We start from the raw sequence: 19,805 nt of genomic DNA, 5'->3' as shown, positions 1-19,805 counted from the left end.
ATGAGAAATGAATAACATGATCTGTTACCACTACAAGAGGGCTCTGACCTGCTCACCTGGTCAGCACTCGTTCAGATGACCTCAGTCATTAATCATCGTTAGGGTCATCGGCATGGATTCTCCATGTGGTGACACCCATCGCCAACCTCTAATTAGGTCCAGCCTTCAATAGTGAAGCTCTAATGAAGGAGAAGTGACTCAATTAAACAGAAATTACTTGGTTAAATCAGAATACGTCTTCCTTAGTGCTCAATAATCGAGTAGCTGTATCTACTGTTCTTTAAGTTACTGTATCGACAGAACAACACCAAGCATCAGATTACCAGGTTACCTGTCAAATCAGGCCGGTTACAAGAATTACATTATCAACACGTCATACAGACATAAAATACAAAAAATATGAACACAACCTCTATCATTTTTGCAGATTTAACTGATTTAATGTGTCAACTTTGTTTAAAAACATTTTAACGATATTCCAATTGCAAAGGTATAACATTCTTAGCTAATATTAGAATCCAATATTCTTTTATTTATTTAATAATTGTTTTGTTTTTTTACTTAAACAGATTGAAAATCTTGATTTACAAGCCATTAAACCAAGCTGAACTGCTTGAAGTTTTGCACCAGGAGTGCAGGCATAAAGTTATCCAAAAGCAGTGTGTAAGACTGGTGGAGGAGAACATAATGCCAAGATGCATAAAAACTGTGATTAAAAACCAGGGTTATTCTACCAAATATTGATTTTTAAGACTTTTAAAACTTTATAAATATGAACTTTTCTTGAAGTTTTCTTTGCATTATTTGAGGTCTGAAAGCTCTGCATCTTTTTGTTATTTCAGCCATTTCTCATTTTCTGCAATTAAATGCTCTAAATGACCATATTTGTATTTAGAATTTGGAAGAAATGTCGCCTGTAGTTTATAGAATAAAACAACAATGTTCATTTTACTCAAACATAAATCTATAAATAGCAAAATCAGAGAAACTGATTCAGAAACTGAAGTGGTCTCTTAATTGTTTTTTCAGAGCTGTATATGTGAACATCCATACAAATAAATACAAGAGATGATGTCATGATTATTGTATAATATTGATGTCATGTCCATTTATTGTACAATCACACAATCATATTTATAAAATCTAAGTAAAAGAAAAGTGTTATATCCAATCAGAACAGTGAGACTTAACAGCAGAGTACAACACTGCTATCTAGAGGGTGGGGTTTAAACACAGTACTAAATAAGCCAGTGTTTCACACCAAACTTTACATTTAAACTAATAACTAAGGATAATTACTGTGTTTTTGAAAAAAAAAAAACAACAACAATATTGCAGTATTCCCTTTGCAATATTTACAGCAGACTAGACAAGCTGTAAAGATGGAACTTACAACTAACAAGCAGTTGAATGCATTCCAATGTGAAAAGTATTTGTACATACAGTCTACGCCCACCCATTTGTTATGCATTAAAAAGCCTATTTCTGGCCCTGGGGACAGAAGAACTGTGGTGAGGACAAATGGTGAGCACTGTCAGAATCATCAAACTGAGTAATAGCACTGGCCCATAATGTGCTCAGCATTTCAAGCAGATCTAATGGATGAGGGCAGCTCTCGGGCAGAGGAGAGGAGAGGAGAGGGCACCTGAGGCAACTAACTAACTAATACCTGGGTGAAGGGGATTCTGTCCCCTGGTCCTCTGAAACCAAGCCTCTATGGTATTAAGAGCAGCAGACCATGATATCCTATAGGAACATGAATGGAAAGATGGTGGTGAAGATAGTGAGAGTGAAGGAGGGATCAGAAGAGAGGTTTCTCCATCAACATCTCTGAAACATAGTTTGCAATATTGTCAGTTTTTGAGGGTACGTCAAATCTGTGATAGTGACGTAGCTTTTAATAGACAAGCAGAGAAGTTTTCTTACTAGGGAATATAGCAGGGCTGCAGCTATCGATTATTTTAGTAATCGAGTACTCTACTGAAAAATAATTAATAATTAATAAATTAATAAATAATAATTGAGTAATCGGAGAAAACGTAAAATAAGAAATTTTACTTAATAATGAACGACCAATTGGTTTCATTTTTAAATTCATAATATACATTTTTACATTGGAAACACAAATAGAAATAAATAAACCAAAACAGACATACATACCACAAGTAATAATTTAATAATTAATAATTTAATAAATTAAGTTAAATAATTTCAACTTAGGATTTCTTGTAAGTATTAAATATAGGGCATTTATCAATAATAAAGGCAAAAACATTGGCTTTATGTTGTGCATCTTAACTTAATGACAATACAGTAAGTTCATGGCCAGCTAACTTTAACATGTATTTATTTTAAAAACTCCACACCGCTGTGTTTACCGATTATATAAAGCCTTTATTAAGTCTCTGTTTACTATGTCTCTGTCTCTGTAATAAACTAGCAACACACATTAAACTAAACTAAACAGTATTCCTAATAATCAGCACTCCACAGCGCTGTCGTTATGTTATTATGGTACATTAATGTTAATCTTATTGATTTGTTATAAGTTAAATTTACCTGCTCACCGCTCTAAAACCCTCGGCCTCCTCCACTTCCTGATTCCTGAGCGTGGGTGACGTAACGCCAGGCGTTGTTTCACATTAAAAGTCCGCGCTAAATTTAAAATTAATTAAACGATTACTCGAAGCACAGAAAATTAATCAATTTAATCGAGTAACTCAAATTACTCGAGTAAGCGCTACCCCTACAATATAGTGATTCATTGTTAAGTGATTGTTAAAGTAGAGTGCCGGAGATTAATCAGGATGATTTACTTTATACCCCCAGCTCCAGCAAGCCTAAGCCACCTTATTAAGTACATATAGCCATCTTTCCCAGATATTGAAAGGTGTGGTTAATCGTCATTGGCATCTACTGAGAAGTGATTCATGAATTCGATAGGCGTTTAAGACCTATTGCAGTTGGGATCAGTTGGTTCAGTCTAACTTGTAGAGTAGGCAGGTGCATTTTTCTTTCACGACTTTGGATTGTAATTTTAGATGCTTCAATTGTGTTGTGCTTGCAACAATATGATGACACAGGACTTATGTACATCCACAAACACAGGAAGTGTTTAAAATTAGGGGTAGGATAACATGTCTGTGGCCTTTTCTACGTAGGAAAAACAAAACAACAATTAAAGACAAGGATCGGTGAAGATAAAAGCTTTAATCAGGAAAAAAAGATGAAAAATACCCAGCAGCTAGACATTTTAACAATGCGGGACACAATGCTAATTCTTTACGTTTTATGGGTTTGAAAATTGTACAAACGTTACCTAGGGGTGGGAATCAGGAGCAGCATCTCCTACAGAGAGAGGCTTGGTACATTTTCTTTTATTTCGTTTAAGTATGATATGCGTATTGTTTTTTTATAAGAATGTGATTATTATTTTTTTTTTATGAGTGTGTGATTTTTTTTTTTTTTTAAGAATATTACATTATTACTGGTGACCTGTTCATGACACTGCTAAGTGGGGTAGGGTGGGATGTACACATCTGGTTGATCCATTTAGTAGCGGGTTTGGTGTTTGGTGAACACTCTGAGGAAGCCCTAAGGGCCGAAACGTTTGTGTTTTATCTGCAAGTCAAATAAATATACTGGACATTATACAGTGTTCAGTATATTTTCATCCTGATCCTCTTCATTTTCCACTATGTTCTATTCCGGCGTAAACCTCAAGAATGGAATAAAATGCTGAAAAATGTCATTTACAGTAATTCTTCTACCAGTTCTGGAAACAGAAAAGGGTTTTTCATGGTTTTTGGGGGATAGGAAAGAAGGCTAAAGAAAGTGCAGCCACTTCCCCTGCTCCTGCTTCTCTCCTTACAGAGCTTTACACTGTTTCCACTCAAGCAGAAGTTATGTTAAATTATGGGGTGCTCAGCAGAGCATGGCATCAGTGAGAAATTGAACAAACCTTGCCACGCAAACACAGCAGTCGTGCGCTCTGAGCACTAACCACCACGTTCACTCAGAACCTGGCAGAAGACTGCACCAGAGCTATAAACACACTGCGGAGAGAAAGAAGAAACAAAAGAACGCGTGGCTTATAGAACCAAGTGCATGAATAGTGAAAGATCTTGAAAGTGAAAAAACACTATTTAAATACCTTCCTATACTGAGTACAGTCATTTTTATTCAAAATATACTGAAATGTATTCAATTAAACTGGACTAATTATGCTCTCTGTAATGAAATGTACAGTTGAAACTATTTATATTGATAATATGATGAGGACAATTATCACAATACGATATTATAGGGCTCCAGGTGGGCCAGTGGGCTTAGAGCTGCCACAATGATCGGGAGATCGCTGGTTCGACTCCCGGTCATGCAGCTTGCCATCAGCTGCCAGATCCCTGATAGAGAACAACTGGCGTTGCTCTCTCTGGGTGGGTCAATGGAGCTCTTTCCCCTCATCACTCCTAGGGTGATGTCGATCAGCACAAGACGTCTGTGAGCTGATGTATCAGAACTATCAGTATCGTTGTGCTTTCCTCCGAGTACCACAGGGGATATACAGCTGGTTAGCAGCTAGATGGGTGAGACAACTGGGAGAAAATCTATAGAAATTTTGAAACAAAATGTCATGATGATATATCATCAAATTGCTAACCTGCACTCATAAGCTTTTCAAGAAAATGAATCACTTTCTCTGGGAGGGTAGAAAGGCATCCCTCATTCTGCTGAACAGTTACTGTAGTCCTATATATCATGACAAACATCTGATAGAATGGTGAGTATTTTATTTCTTTACATTTTAGCCTGTCCATTTATCGTTTAACTTTGAATTTTTGCTTGATTTTCTAATATTTTTGTTGTGTTTATGAAGTTCATTATTTCAGCTCACCTGATTAAACACTTGATTTTAATCTAAATTTAAATTAAAATTTATTTTTCAGTTTCTTTAGGTTGTAAATGAGGGTTACCCTTAATGTTCTACCACGTGAAAATAAAGGTTGAACGATTGATTAATTGATTGATTGAATGATTAACTGACTCTTGATTATGGATGGTTCACGGCTTTCGTTTTTGTACAGATAATGCAATTTTAATTAAATCACCAATTAATGATCTGTATATTCATATATTATCCATAAAACCATTACAATTTGTCAGAATGTCGATCACAAATATTTTTACAGTGTTAACCCCTGTTTTAAATTCACAGCATCAACTGGCTCACGGTTTTGTTTTTGAAAAATAAATATTAATATGAACGTTGCAGCACCCCTACCACACAAGCTTGTCATTTGGGTTGTGCTCAAACTTTAATAAATAATTGAAGCCTCTCTGAGTGCATCCTCATACCATCCTTTGTGAGGGAGGAGGGGGGGATTTCCTGGGATGACCCAGTTATGCCACCATCTCCCCAAAATAAAAGACACAGATATACACACACACACACACACACACACACTCATCAACCCAGTCCTCTAGAGAGCAAGACTTCAAATGAACCCTGAATAACTCTCACCAGAACACAGAGCGTTCCACATGCAAGGGAGCGCTCATCAGTCTGCCTCAGTCTGCTGCAACACAGACCAGAATTTGGGACACAAGTCTAAAAAACATGCCGAGTCTAACGGGGCTTCTGAATCAGACATCTGAGCCACTCGGGATGTGAAATAGTTGTTTATGAAAATGCAATATTAAAGTCACACCTCCTGTTCTTAGCTCTTTATTTCCATTCCTTCAGTTTCCTTTAGTTCTCTCAGTCTGGGAGCGGCTTTTCACTATGAAGAGGTTTTGTGTGAACCTTCTGAAAGCGACAGGCCTGTACAAATACATTGAATATTAATAAAAATACTATTTCTAATATTTCTAGACAACCATACTCAATGGCTTTTCAAATTTCAACACAGGCTGACATGCTCTGTGTCTTCCTTTCTCTTTTAGACATGAATATGAGTGTTGTTCTGTATTCCCCTCTCCTCACAGGGTCGTCTCAACAATACACAGCAATTTAGCTTCACAGCTCTGCAGACAAAACCAGCTTACACACGTATTCATCACCTGCACTATACACACTATATTGTGGCGTGGAAGAGGAAGGAAGACCCGTGAGACTCATGCTGAATGCTCAACAGCTCCTTTATTGAACCGGCTTGCCACTCACTTACAGTCTTTAACACGACTAGGAGAGCTAAAACCATACCCACAGAGCTAAAATAGCCCAAAGGCCACTAACCCAGCTGTGTGTCTCCCAGATGGCAGATCCAGAGTGGTGCCCACCCTCTGTGCATAACCCCTCCCAAGGGAGATGCCCCACCCCTGTCATCCTCGCACACAGGAGAGCAGAAACATGGCTGCAGGCAGCCACACACACAACCCAGAGCCGCCACAATATTTTTCTATCACTGCCTTTATTATTTTCGTATAGAAACACCAAGGGATGAGGCTATATAGAAAAATAAGATTTAGTATGTTTTCACCAAGATCACACTAGAATCATAGTTATAGATTTATATGTGCATTGGCCCAAATTTCACACACAAAAAACTGAATCTGTATAACGATTTGGATTTCCAATAAATCAAAAATGTATTAAACCATCATTTAGAATGTGTAATCGACGAAATCTTCAACTAAAATTTTACATTAGTTTGCTCACTGTGTTAGTTTGTGTACTGTGGCTTTTTTAAGGGGACATATTATGCAAAACTCACATTATGAAAGGCTTTTATATTTCCATTTTGGTCTTGACTGCTACTATAAACACTCCAAGTGCACAAACAATTTACGCTAATTAAGCAATTGGTGGCTCTATAAAAACAGAAAATCAGCAAAATCAGTTTTTCAGCAACTACTTGGCCAATTAACTTGACTCTTTGCCTGCTGCATCTCTGACCAATTAAAAAAGTAAAATGTAAAATGTAAAATTTACTGATGATCAGTGATGGTTTGGAGAGACATGTCATCTGCTGGTGTTGATCCACTGTGTTTTATTATCAAGTCTAAACTCAGTGCAGTTTTGTTTTCCCACAAAATCTTACAGCACTTCATGCTTCCCTCTGCTACTGACAACTTTCATGGAGATGTGGATTTCATTTTCCAGCAGGATTTGGCACACTGCCCACACTGTAGCCAAAAGTACCAGTTGGTCTTATATAATATTCTTATTTTCTGAGTTACTGATTTTTGGGTTTCATTGACTGTAAGCCATAATCATTAACAATAAAATAAAGAAATGTTTAAAATAGATCACTGTGTGTGTAATACATCTATAAAATATATAAGTTTCACATTTTGAACTGAATTACTGAAATAAAGTAACTTCTCAATGATATTCATTTTTTTTGAGATGCACCTGTAGCTACAGTTTATTAAGCTTAAAAAAAAATCAAATTTAGAAATAGTCTTAATCAGATTTTCACAAACCATCTATCAAAACAATATTTGGAACCTCAATGTAATGAAGTACATATATATAAAAAAACTTTTTGGGGTGTTTGTTTTACATCTTACCAGAGCAGGCTGGATGTGGATGTGTCAATTTAGTCCCAATTCCACAGATTTAAGGTCATTATGAAAGAAAATATTTGATATATTTTCATAAAAGCGATAATAATGCAAAGCTTGAACTTTTAGCAAAGAAAGTTCAGGGTTCCTTTGTGTACTTTCTAAGAATAAATTGCTTGAAAAAGACATATTTGTGGGTTGTGGGTTCGATTCCAACCTCTGACATCTTTGTCAGAGTAGAACGTCTCTATGAAACTACATTGTTTATATAAAATGTGCTTATTTTAGGGACCATTTTTCATTTTCATTCATATTATCAATAACAATACACCAGCACTACAGTTTTTGTAGTGCATTAAGCCTGCATTGTATAGAGAAAATGATACTAAATCATAGGATCTACTGTGTAGCGTGAGAATGTGACTAAAATAGAAAAGAGCTGACAAGAAGGACCAAGGACAAATCCACATGACAGTGCAGCTGTCTCTACCTATCCTACGGCATCCCCTACACACCCCACACACACTCTACACCCCCCGTACACACTCCAGAAATAGCATCCACAAAAACAAAGGGTGGACAAATATAGCACGCTAACCACAGCTGGAGCAAATGGCTACACACAGCTCGTCTGCGCTGACTGCGCTGGCTGTGATGTGGGCTCCCTCACTCACTTGCTCACTCTCAGGCCTGGAAGCACATGATGCAACACTGTGTAATGCTATACACACACTCACACAGCAACAAGTGATGTGATCATGCAGTTCATGGTTATTAAATGTGTTCTTTTAAGCCAGGGGTGTCCAAACTACGGCCCGCGGGCCATTTGCGGCTCGTTTCCTGTTTTGGAGCGGCCCGCGAGGTATTTTAGAAATAGAATGAAAGTTGGCCCGCTGTTAAGCAGGTTTTTATAATCTGCGCATTTCTAGAGCAGACAAACGGGGCAAAAGAGTCTAAAAGCGGAGAGGGTGCGCATTTCTAGCGCAGAAAAACGGGGCAAAAGAGTCTAAAAGCGGAGAGGGTGCGCATTTCTAGCGCAGAAAAACGGAGCCAAAGAGTCTAAAAGCGGAGAGAGTGCGCATTTCTAGCGCAGAAAAACGGGGCAAAAGAGTCTAAAAGCGGAGAGGGTGCGCATTTCTAGCGCAGAAAAACGGGGCAAAAGAGTCTAAAAGCGGAGAGGGTGCGCATTTCTAGCGCAGAAAAACGGAGCCAAAGAGTCTAAAAGCGGAGAGAGTGCGCATTTCTAGCGCAGAAAAACGGGGCAAAAGAGTCTAAAAGTTGCCGTAATTAAGGAGTTTAATATTAAGAGACATCATGAAATGAAACATCAATTTGAAAAATCTTAGTTTACACAACACTGTCAAAGATAAAGATAGTAAGTCAAGTAAAATGGTGTGTAAATGAAAGTAATCAGGAAAATGTATTATTTAAAGTGGTATATTTTATTATTGAGTCTTTGGCCCGTGACTTCAAATATATTTCTCCTTCTGACCCCCAACAAAAAAAGTTTGGACACCTCTGTATTAGGCGATAATGAGTGTTAGTGACCTGTAGACCAGCACAAACAGCACATACAACAAAAAAATAGCATGATTTCTATCACAACGCCCTCATTATCACCATTAGCAGAGTGATAACATAACATTTAGAAAATATTTCAGTCAGGGTTTCAGCACAAAGCACTGTTTTCCTCGCTCCCTGAGCTCCCACAGCCTAAATGAAGCCATTTAACACGTCTGTTGTTCCGTCTTCATTAACATGGTAATGAAAAACTCAATCCATCACCTCAGCAAGGGAGCAGTCCTGAAAAGCAGTGAAGAAAGAGAGAGAGAGAGAGAGCGAGACACAGGGAACGGCTGACAGCATGAGAGCCAAACACTCATAAATACAAAGGCCAGGCACCCTCTGCTCCAGGCGGGAAAAACAACAAGCGATTATAATAATAAACTGCTGTATAATCACTACAGAATTAGGTTACTTTCCCACCAAGGAATCAGCGTGAGGTGCTTTTCCTGCTCAATAATACACCGATCATTTGATTAGCAGGCTTTAGCTGGAGGGACATACAGTAAATCTGCTAAATCTGCTAGCATGTGATCTTGTAATACTTACCCCCAGCCTAATCTTTATTAAAAATGAGGACAGCTGCTAATACAGCCCAAGCTTCAACTTCCAGGTGCCAATATCACCCAGTTCCTGTGGCTAAAGAACCTATGCAACTGTTTTTAACCCTTTAAAATGCCTTGTCCTGTACACGGGCTACAGGTGATACAAAACCCATATTTCTGCAGTAAAATAACTTATTTACATTCTGAAAATTTGAGGGCTTTGAAAACACCTACAGGACACTTAGAGAAGCTGCCTGTTCACTCTCTACTCCACTTAATAATTCTAACCCAGATCAGTAACAGGAATCAACCCCAATTATGAAAATAACGAAACTAAAGGTTCGAAGGACATTAACTGTTTGACTTAAATTAAAAAAAATATTGATTTTAAAATAACGTTCAGGAAAGAGCCAATTTTATGATTGTATTTATTATATTTTGACATTAGCAGATTTACTTATTTTTTTCTTTATATTTTCTATTACAATTACAATTATGATTTGCAGTAATGTTCCTTTTCATACATGAAAGCATTTTATGTAATACTTGAATAGAAATCCTCAAGATAAGTGACAAAACTGACAATTGACAAAAATCCTGGCCTGTTAAGAGATTAAATTGGGGGGAAAACTTGCAAGAACTGCACAATAATACAGCATAAATGCTTCAAAACGAAACTGATTTGATACATACACATATGAAAAATATATTGTAAAGAAGAATGTTCCAAAATGCCTTCAACCAGAAGCAAGACTCTCATTAGAAGCCATAGGAAGAGTTTAGAGGCTGTTATTTCTGATAAAAGAAGGACACGCAAAATATTGATGTCATTTTTTCTGTTGGGAAACCCAAATGTATGCACCTGTCTAATTTAGTTTAAACAACACACAACAGCACACATTCTGTAAATCCTATATATATAACTTAATTTCACTTCTTAAATATCACTGTGTTCATCTGCTATATGATACATTGAACTGAAATTGCTGATCTAAACAACCAATGATTTATAAAGGAAAATCTTGAACATGAACTTTTTCATACCTTTGTAGGCGCTGCGTTAAAAAAAGAAAAAGAAAAAAAAGAACCAGTATTCTCTACTTTGATTCAGTATTTGATTAAATACTTAAAAACTATGAAAGAACATAAATGTGATTAGATAGTAGACAAAAAAAGGGTTTGGCTTTAAAAACACCTGAAATAAAAATCCAAGCCAGGTGGTTTGGGATGAGTTGGAGTGCAAGGAAAAGGAAAAGAAGTTAACTTCTAACTAACTAACTACTTCTAACCTCATTTCCTTCTTCCCCTCATTCACTCCTCTATCCTATTATTTCCCTTTGACCTCCTTTAGGCCCTATCTAAAGATGATTTTACCTTCTATTATTTTTGTACTTGACTATTGTAAGTCGCTTTGGACAAAAGCGTCTGCCAAATGTAATGTAATGTAATGTAATGTAACAAGAGCTCAGCACCTCTTTTAAGGCAGTTGGAGAAACATTACAGGTATGGAGAATCAGCCAAGAGTGGGCAAAGTTGGAAAAAAAAAAAAGCTAAAGCTAAAATTTACTTTATAATTGCATATGCAGTCATTCAAAGTTCTGATGTCATCAATATAAGTCTATAATGTAGAAAAAAAAGAAAGAAAAAAAATGAGGAGGGTTGTCCAAACTTTTGACCAGTACTCTGTACAATGTATGTTAATAATGCATTCTAGTAAAACTAGGTATTTTTGCCTTTTTTTTTAACTCTTAACAAAAAAAAAAAAAAAAACATATAAATAAAAGTGATAATACACTGTTTTCAAACTATGAACAAGTCCAAAAACAAATATGAAGCAATAAAAGCAGCACAAAACAAGGTAGTTCTTCTTTTGTTCCTACAAAAAAAAAAGGTTTGCAGATTGCAATTTTTTTATTAGTCATTACAATCAATTTTGCAATCTTTACCGCAGTAAACAATGTCATAACCAGAACTTTTCCACCTCAGTTAAAGACAAAAGAAACTGTTCTCAGAGATTAATAAAGCTTATATGTTTCAACTTCCCCGTAAAACAGCTACTCTACAAACCTGAAGAGCATTCTTCACTCTCAACTAGAGGAACACTGGAGCGAAGTCTAGTCCAGAACAATGGAGTGGGTTGTTATTCTTTGGCCTGAATGCTGCAGCACTCTTCAATTATTCACAATACCAGCAGAGCTAGAACAGCAGATGCTCTGTCCCCTTCATACAACATGACTAGCTGAATAAAAGATCAGCCAGCACTTCCTCAAACCTCAAGAGCACATCCCTTCCCTTCATTGTTAGCGATTATCAAAACACTGTACTGGATCAGGGGCGGAGAGGTAGACCATGAGCTGGTATATATATTGCATTAACATGTGCTGGATGCCTGAACTGTACCTGGATATACAGGGGTTGAACAATGAAACTGAAACACCTGTCATTTTAGTGTGGGAGGTTTCATGGCTAAATTGGAGCAGCCTGGTGGCCAATCTTCATTAATTGCACATTGCAACCAGTAAGAGCAGAGTGTGAAGGTTCAATTAGCAGGGTAAGAGCACAGTTCTGCTCAAAATACTGCAATGCACACAACATTATGGGTGACATACCAGAGTTCAAAAGAGGACAAATTGTTGGTGCACGTCTTGCTGGCACATCTACTGCTGGCCACGGTATCCAGGGTAATGTCAGCATACCACCAAGAAGGACCAACCACATCCAACAGGATTAACTGTGGACGCTGTAAGAGGAAGCTGTCTGAAAGGGATGTTCATGTGCTAACCCAGATTGTATTCAAAAAACATAAAACCACGGCTGCTCAAATCACGGCAGAATTCAATGTGCACCATAACTCTCCTGTTTCCACCAGAACTGTTTTATTTTACTATAATTATTGTGATCTAAAACCAAGTGTTTCGGTTTCATTGTGCAACCCCTGTACACTTTTTTTTCATCAAATGTGGCTTCAGTGTGATCGTTCACATTTTATTTTCGTACTTAAAAAAGCACATCCAGCGGGGTCTAAAGGGGACGTATTATGCAAAACTCACTTATTGCATGGTTTTGTGTTTTCATTTGCACCTATAAACACTTCCAAGCATGAAAAAAAAGTACATCCATGTGTTTTTTGTGAATTAGCTGAAAGATTTTGGTTTCAGAAATCATATGCTTCTATGAGCCGTTTGGATGCTCCCTTATTGTGACGTCATTATAAAAATAAACCGGTATAGAATCAATCTGGCACCAACCCTCACCCGTCAACCCCCATCAGAGCCCCACACATAAGATTAGTTGAAGAAATGCCATTTTAGTCTGCTGTTTAAGAATCTCAGACAGTACACAGCAGGATTAGCGAGCAGACATTTTCTGAGGGAGGGATCTATACCTACTGTCCGTGGCAAGTCAGCAACTGAGAGAGATGTATTCAAATAATGAGTTTTATGTTTCTATCATTATAGCATTTAGTACAGGCTAACGATAAAATGTGGTAAACACTCAGAATAAACATAGGGTGTGACCAGCAAGAGCTTTTATTTGCATTTAAGTGACAGATGTGAGAGTAATTTTAAGCTAAGAACTTCATGAACATGTTTTGTAGAGCCCACAGACCTATTCCTAGACCTAAATATGTCTCCCTTAGGATAACTATCCAAAAATGTTTGCAATTTTCACCACCAACTAGAACAAAGTGTGTAGTTTAATTCTCCAAAACCAGCCTAATCCTTACCACCCATTGCCTGGTTTACTCTCGCATTTATTGGACATGCTGGACAGTGGTTAACTTCACTCACAAGATACTTATACAGATGTGGCTATTCCCAAGCCATCCTCTAAAGTAACAGTGCATAATCAATTTATGTATTGCTGTCCCATGACTTTTAGTAGACTTTAGGAGGTCTAGGCAGCAATTACAGGCCACTTTGCTGATATAGGCCCTTTAAAAAGTGATATGCAATACAAGATCCATGACCTGATCACCAAAAAAAACGCATATTAATCTGAGGTAGAAACCATCCACATGTAACTCAACGTTAAAAGCTAATCGCTTCATCACACCCCTCTTTGAGCAAGGTCATGCTGCAGTCGCCTCCAGCCTGGTGGCACTTAGTTTCATAATAGTGCAGTGATGTCCTGCTCCTTCCCCCTCTTACAGGGTCAGCGAGCGGCTAATGACTCAGCAGGACTGACTTTAGCAGCGTCAGGCTTTTCTGAATTTAAGCAGCACACAAGCTTGTAGGAGGTGTCTGCCAGACAGAGAGATGGATAGGTAGATAGAGAAAGACAGACAGAGGGAGAGAGAGAGAGAGAAAGACAACATCTTCCCTACCAAACACTCCTTTAAAAGCTTCTCAAAATTAATTATTTGTTTGCAAACTGCTTCAAATTCACTACTTTGCAGTGCAGTGTTTCACAAACCGCACAAACCTGAAACACTCACAGACGTTTACAAGCAAATCACCCACACACAGCACCTCAGAGGGAGACACTATCCTGTTGCTAGGTAACCAATCTTCCCAAAAAAGCCATCAAACAGCCATGAAACACATTAATCGACAATCGGCACACTTACCAGGTCTTCCATATTGTCTTCGGAACATCTGGATGGAGACAACTTCTCCAGAGACGGGCTGGAGCTCTCGATATCCCAACCGACATCGGGGGAACTGTGGTCAGGGGAGGCTTCTGGAAGCTCCCCCTTGCTGTTCTTGTGTTCCACAGGTGAAGAGGAGCTGGTAGTTTGCCCCGAGTCCTTGTCCTGCTTATCCTGCTTGTCCTGCTTGTTCGTTCTCATAGGCGAAGGTGAGGAACTCTGAGGTTGCTGGGACAGTGAGCGTGAACGTGCGACTGGAGGTTTCCTCTTGCTAAACGATTCACTGCGTTTCGGAGAGCCACTCTGGAACTGCACACAGCTCTTCGATCTCAGCCTGGAGCCCTTGGAAGAACGTCCTTTCTGACCGTCCTGCTTCTTTCCTAAAATCTTCTTGTCTTGCGCAGGGAGCCCATGTGCCTCTAACAAGTGGCACAGGAAGAAGCTCTTCTCCAGCTCCACTTCGTGACGGAGGCGCTGAAGCAGCACAGCCTGCTCCCCTTCTGCCTCCCCATGCAGCACCTTCAACAGCTCCTCCAGTTTACGGTAGATGGTGCCGTTCCCCTCGCACCAGGGTTCGATCTTGCCTGCTTTCCCCTGTGACGCAGGTTTTAGGATGCCAGAGATATCATCGGCAAGCCTGCGGTGAAGCTCCCCAGCCTTATTGAGAGTAACACAGTGAAGACTTTGCCAATCCTGGACTTGCCGACTCTGCCGGCCTTGCAGGCGCCGGATTTCCGCCGAGCGTTCACGTCCTAAAGCCTCCCTCTGCCGCAGCAGCTCTAGAGCCTTCTGCTGCTCGTGCCTGGAGGTCAGCTCTTTCAACGCCCGCACTCGCTCCTCTCTCGCCTCGTCTCTCTGCCGACGAAGCTCCAGAGAAAAGCGCCGCCGCGCCTGCTGGTTCCGGCCGCGCTCCACCTCCAGAGCAGCCTGGAGTCGCTCCACTTCCCTGCCCGGATCAGGGCCGCCGTCACCTCGAGAGGTTCTGGAAGGAGATCCGGGTCCAATGCCACGTTTGTGGAAAGGGGAACCTTTCTTGGAGGAGAGATTATGGGGGTTACTGTTAGCTCCATTTTTGCCCATAGTGATGTAAATAAGGACAAACAGAAAGAGAAAGGCCTAGTCAGGCCTGATGAACGGGAGGCATGCAGCAAGTAGAGATGATGGAGAATGCGGTTCATGCAGGATGACATTGGGGTTCATGAGCAAACAGCATGCACTGACAATAGTGTTCCAACTGAAAAGAGCAAAGAGGAGAACAGGGCATAATATGGAATTAAATAATTAAATGTGGAATCACTTTTTACTGGAAAAAATAAGAGACCATTTAAAAACGAGTTTCTTTGATTTTAACTGAAAACCTCTGGAATATAATCAAGAGAAAGATGGATGATATGATCACAAGCCATCAAACCAAACTGAACTGCTTGAATATTTGCACCAGGTGTAAAGGCATAAAGTTATCCAAAAGCAGTGTGTAAGACTGGTGGAGGAGAACATGCAAAGATGCATAAAAAACTGTGATTAAAAACCAGGGATATTCCACCAAATATTAATTTCTGAACTCTTAAAACTTTATGAATATAAACTTGTTTTCTTTGCATTATTTGAGGTCTGAAAACTCTGCTTTTTTTATTATTTCAGCCATTTCTCATTTTCTGCAAATAAATGCTCTAAATGACAATATTTTTATTTTGAATTTGGGAAAAATGGTGTTTGTAGTTTATAGAATAAAACAACAATGTTCATTTCACTCAAACATAAACCTATAAATAGCAAAACCAAAAAAAATGATTTAGAAACTGAAGTGGTCTCTTATATTTATCCAGAGCTGTATGTGAACAAACATACAAATAAACATAATGGATTTGATATCACCATTATCAAATATTATTAAGATAATGTCCATTTATTATACAGTTAGCTGATAATGTAATCATCGTGACAGGCCTATTACCACCCACAGTGAACAGTGCAGTATGTGGTAATGAATATGACCTGTGTTCTGTCGAGTTGTGCAACCCTGTCAAACCATGCTACTCTAGTGTTTGTTTAAATCCAGAAAAAGACCCATATTTTAAATGCTTTGGGTGGGATATTCAGAAAGACTGAATCAATATATCAGGATACAGTTTAGAATTATTATGCGTGATTATAATGCATATTATTTTCATTGCTCATTTTTTATTACTTTTATCATCATCAACGTTCATTTACACATTTGTAACACAGACAAACAATGCCAGGACAATTTGGTTGTTTAATGCACTCAAGAAGAACAGAACTACCATTTAAAGCTCCACTGGGTAGGATTGAGATTTTGTGCTTGTGGGCTCCCCCTACAGTTGTAGAGTGTAATAAATGTTTCAGGTGGATTAGTTTCTCCTTCTCGTTTTCTGGCTTTCACAGACATATTCGGTCTCTTTCCAGCTTCTGCCAGAGTGTCTGTATGTTAGTTTGTAAAGAATGAACCAGTAGTCCTTGTAGAACTGTTAGAACTAAAGGTCGGAAAGCAGGTCGCAGTTCTCGCGAGCGTTGGTCGCGGCCGCCTCGGACAACTTACAGAGTCTGGTTTGAGCTCAGAGGAGCTCCGGCACAGACACGAGAGCACCGCTATTCCTCCTATTACACCTCAATGCAGCGCTGCATCAAGGAAATTCAAGGAAATTCTACCTAGTGCTGCTTTAAAATATAATTAAACATTAAAAAGAATGTGGTTCCTTACTTGCGCAATGTTGCTTAGAAGCACATTTCGATAGAACACCGGCAGCACCTGGCTAAAATTCTTCGTGCAAACAGACAAGGAACTTCCTCAGGTTTGGGCAGGTATCTATAGCTATGGACACAATACGAGTTCCTGTCCCATGACATTTGGCATGTCAGTGTACATTTGTCTTCAACTACACTCATTTTGTAAATAGTCCAATTCTTATTGACAACCAACTGAATAAACTGCTTTCTTTTACATGGGTGAAACATGTAGCCTCACAGTAAAGCTATTTCAGTAACTGGCTGGTTTTATTTCCTGTAACAAGCCTGTAACTAACCACGCTTCCCTCAAATGGAAAATCCAGGAAATTAATTAACAAAACAGACATCTCTTTGATGGTACTTTAAGTGCAGAATGGGAAGAAGGCCAGGAAAAAAAGAAAATTGGAGGAAGCTCTCTTTCCCCTTCCTTTTCTTCTAACTCTAAAAACAGCAAGCTGACGCTCGCAGTATGAATTCAGTATGCAGCAGTATTCATGCACACTACACGTATTCAAGACAGACTGAATTCACTGGCAGTCAAAAAAACATGTTATAATCACTGACAGACACCAGAAGATAAAGGAACCTTAATCTACTATAACAGAGACGTAAAGGGTCACAGCTGGCCACTGGTTCTTATTGCCAGGCAGTTTCTATGCTGTTACTATGTTACTTTGTGGTGCTATGGTATACCAAGTGGTAGCTATGGTATTGTTCAGTGGTGGCATGTTGTTTGTCTGGTTTCCCAGGTGGTTGCTTTTTGGTGTTGCTATGAGGTTGTTATAGGGTTTAGGAAGTTGCTATTGTGTCAAGTGGCTGCTAGGCTAGGCTCTTAGAGACTGATATGGTGTTGTTAAGTGGTTGCTAGGTGGTTGTTATGGTACCCCAGGTGGCTGATGAGATATTGCTAAGTGGTGGTTGTTATGGTACCCCAGGTGGCTGATGAGATATTGCTAAGTGGTTACTAAGGAGTAGAAGTGTAAATTGACCAATTAGACATCGTATTCTGTGTTTTTTTGTTTTTTTTTTAACCAGATCAAGGCTTTTTTTTGAGCAATGCCACAGAAAACCACTTCAAGTTCTCTTAAGAATCATGCCTGTAACAGAGATGTGAAGAATCGTTCCATCAATTTAAAGTTCTTTAGACATGAAAATGATTATTTAACTCACACAACTCACACAAGTTATTAAAACATATTATAAAACATTTTGTTTTGTGAAACAAGCCTTTCCTCTATGGCATTGCTCAAAGAACCTATTTAGCAGCTTAATTAAAAACAATTCTGAATGTTTAATGTTTTATCATACAATATCTTTAATGATTGTATTCTTTTTATCATTACTTTATTTTATAGTCAGTTTTGTCCTCTTTGTACAGTGTTTTGAGTGACAGAAAGGCGCCTATATAAAGGTAACATATGCAATATAATGTATGCAACATTTATTATTATTATTATTATTATTATTATTAAATGAACTAAACTATGAGTTGTGCTAAAGGACTTTACAGAAGGAATTATACTTTTTACAGCTTCTTAAAATTGAGACTATGTTTAATAAAAGGAATTAATATGATTTATGACTAACCTCAGAACCAATTGACCAAACTAGACATGTTTCTTGTTGGGTGTGAGCTTTTAGTCTAGATTGCTAGGCTAGAAAAGCTAGGCTAGCAATGCTAAATTAACGAAAACAGGCCTTTTCAAATATTATCTACTATCTACCATCTAATCTCCACAAATACCAGCCACAAAATTATCTTTATTCATATTGTAACGTGCTGATTGTTTTATACTTGGTGATACATGAAAAGTTGTGATTCATGACAGTTCACCTCCAGTGTCTGTTAGCAACTTTAGCCTAGCATATCTTTTTTATAAGTAAAGAAGCACACCAATCTGCTGCATCTGGGATCAATAATAAACCTTCATTACTGTATTCTGACAAATTACTCCATTAAAATGTCTGTCAGTAGGTTATAGATGCTTCTACGCCTTTGATAACTTCCTCACTCTTTGACCCATCCCCCAAAAGATGATCTGTCTACTCAGCATCTTATTCATTTAAGACAGGAGAGATCCCATCAAACACATACAACACATCTGCCAGATATCAGTGTCTGCCACATGCACATCTAACAGAGGCTCTCCAGTGTGTATACAGCACACACGCAGCTCTGATTAGCCTGCCCCCAGATAAGAAAGGGCTTCATAGACGCTGTAACACCACAGGATTAATCCATATCCAAACACTGGCCAGTGCCGGATTAGTGAATATGAGGGCTTACCTATGCACTATGCTCCCTGTATTACGTCCTGCTTCATCTGAAGATCCTGAATAACATTCAGAAGCAGATTACAGTAAACAAAGAACATGAACCCTGCTCCAGTATTTCACTAATTACTGGACAAAGGCAAGTGCTGTATAATAGTTCAGCTTCAGGTGAATCAATTATACAAAGGATAAATTACACCAAAAAAAAAGAAATCTGCAGAATTAAATATTCAAAAATATATAAAAACAAACACATCCAGGGTAGCACAGTCTGAAATGACCTGTTTTACATAAACTCATAAGGCAGTATTGTGCACAGTGGAGGTGAATGGTACAAAATCCAAATGCAACGGATAACCTTTTAAGATTACCCCCTTTTTTACGCAATAAATATCAAATTATTGCACAAAATGGTGTATAATACACTGCCTGATGCTTGACATATTGTTTTCTGATAGTTCTCTCTTTACGGTGAGAAAAAAAAATTAAATGTACATAAGGTTTAAGTTAATTACTATTAGTATTTTATAATTATTTTAGGAATACTATATACTATACATTATTTAGAAGAGACACAT

General features: G+C 38.3%; 1 protein-coding gene across 3 annotated transcripts in view; it reads right to left on the bottom strand.

Annotated features, from left to right (window-relative positions):
• Nucleotides 1-19,805, bottom strand: part of LOC103040366 (peripheral-type benzodiazepine receptor-associated protein 1) — a 186,633-nt gene that overhangs the window by 164,719 nt on the left and 2,109 nt on the right. For all 3 annotated transcript variants that reach the window (XM_022665817.2, XM_022665818.2, XM_049466266.1), the window contains exons 2-3: nt 19,241-19,286; nt 14,185-15,439 (exon numbers count right to left, since the gene is read on the bottom strand). In XM_022665817.2, coding sequence (XP_022521538.2) covers nt 14,185-15,285 — 1,101 coding nt within the window. In that variant the 5' untranslated portion in view covers nt 15,286-15,439; nt 19,241-19,286. The remainder of the gene's footprint in view (nt 1-14,184; nt 15,440-19,240; nt 19,287-19,805) is intronic.

This window comes from Astyanax mexicanus, chromosome 1, assembly GCF_023375975.1.
Source record: "Astyanax mexicanus isolate ESR-SI-001 chromosome 1, AstMex3_surface, whole genome shotgun sequence".
Classification (NCBI taxonomy): Eukaryota; Metazoa; Chordata; class Actinopteri; order Characiformes; family Acestrorhamphidae; genus Astyanax; species Astyanax mexicanus.
This window is presented reverse-complemented; position numbering and strand designations above follow the sequence as displayed.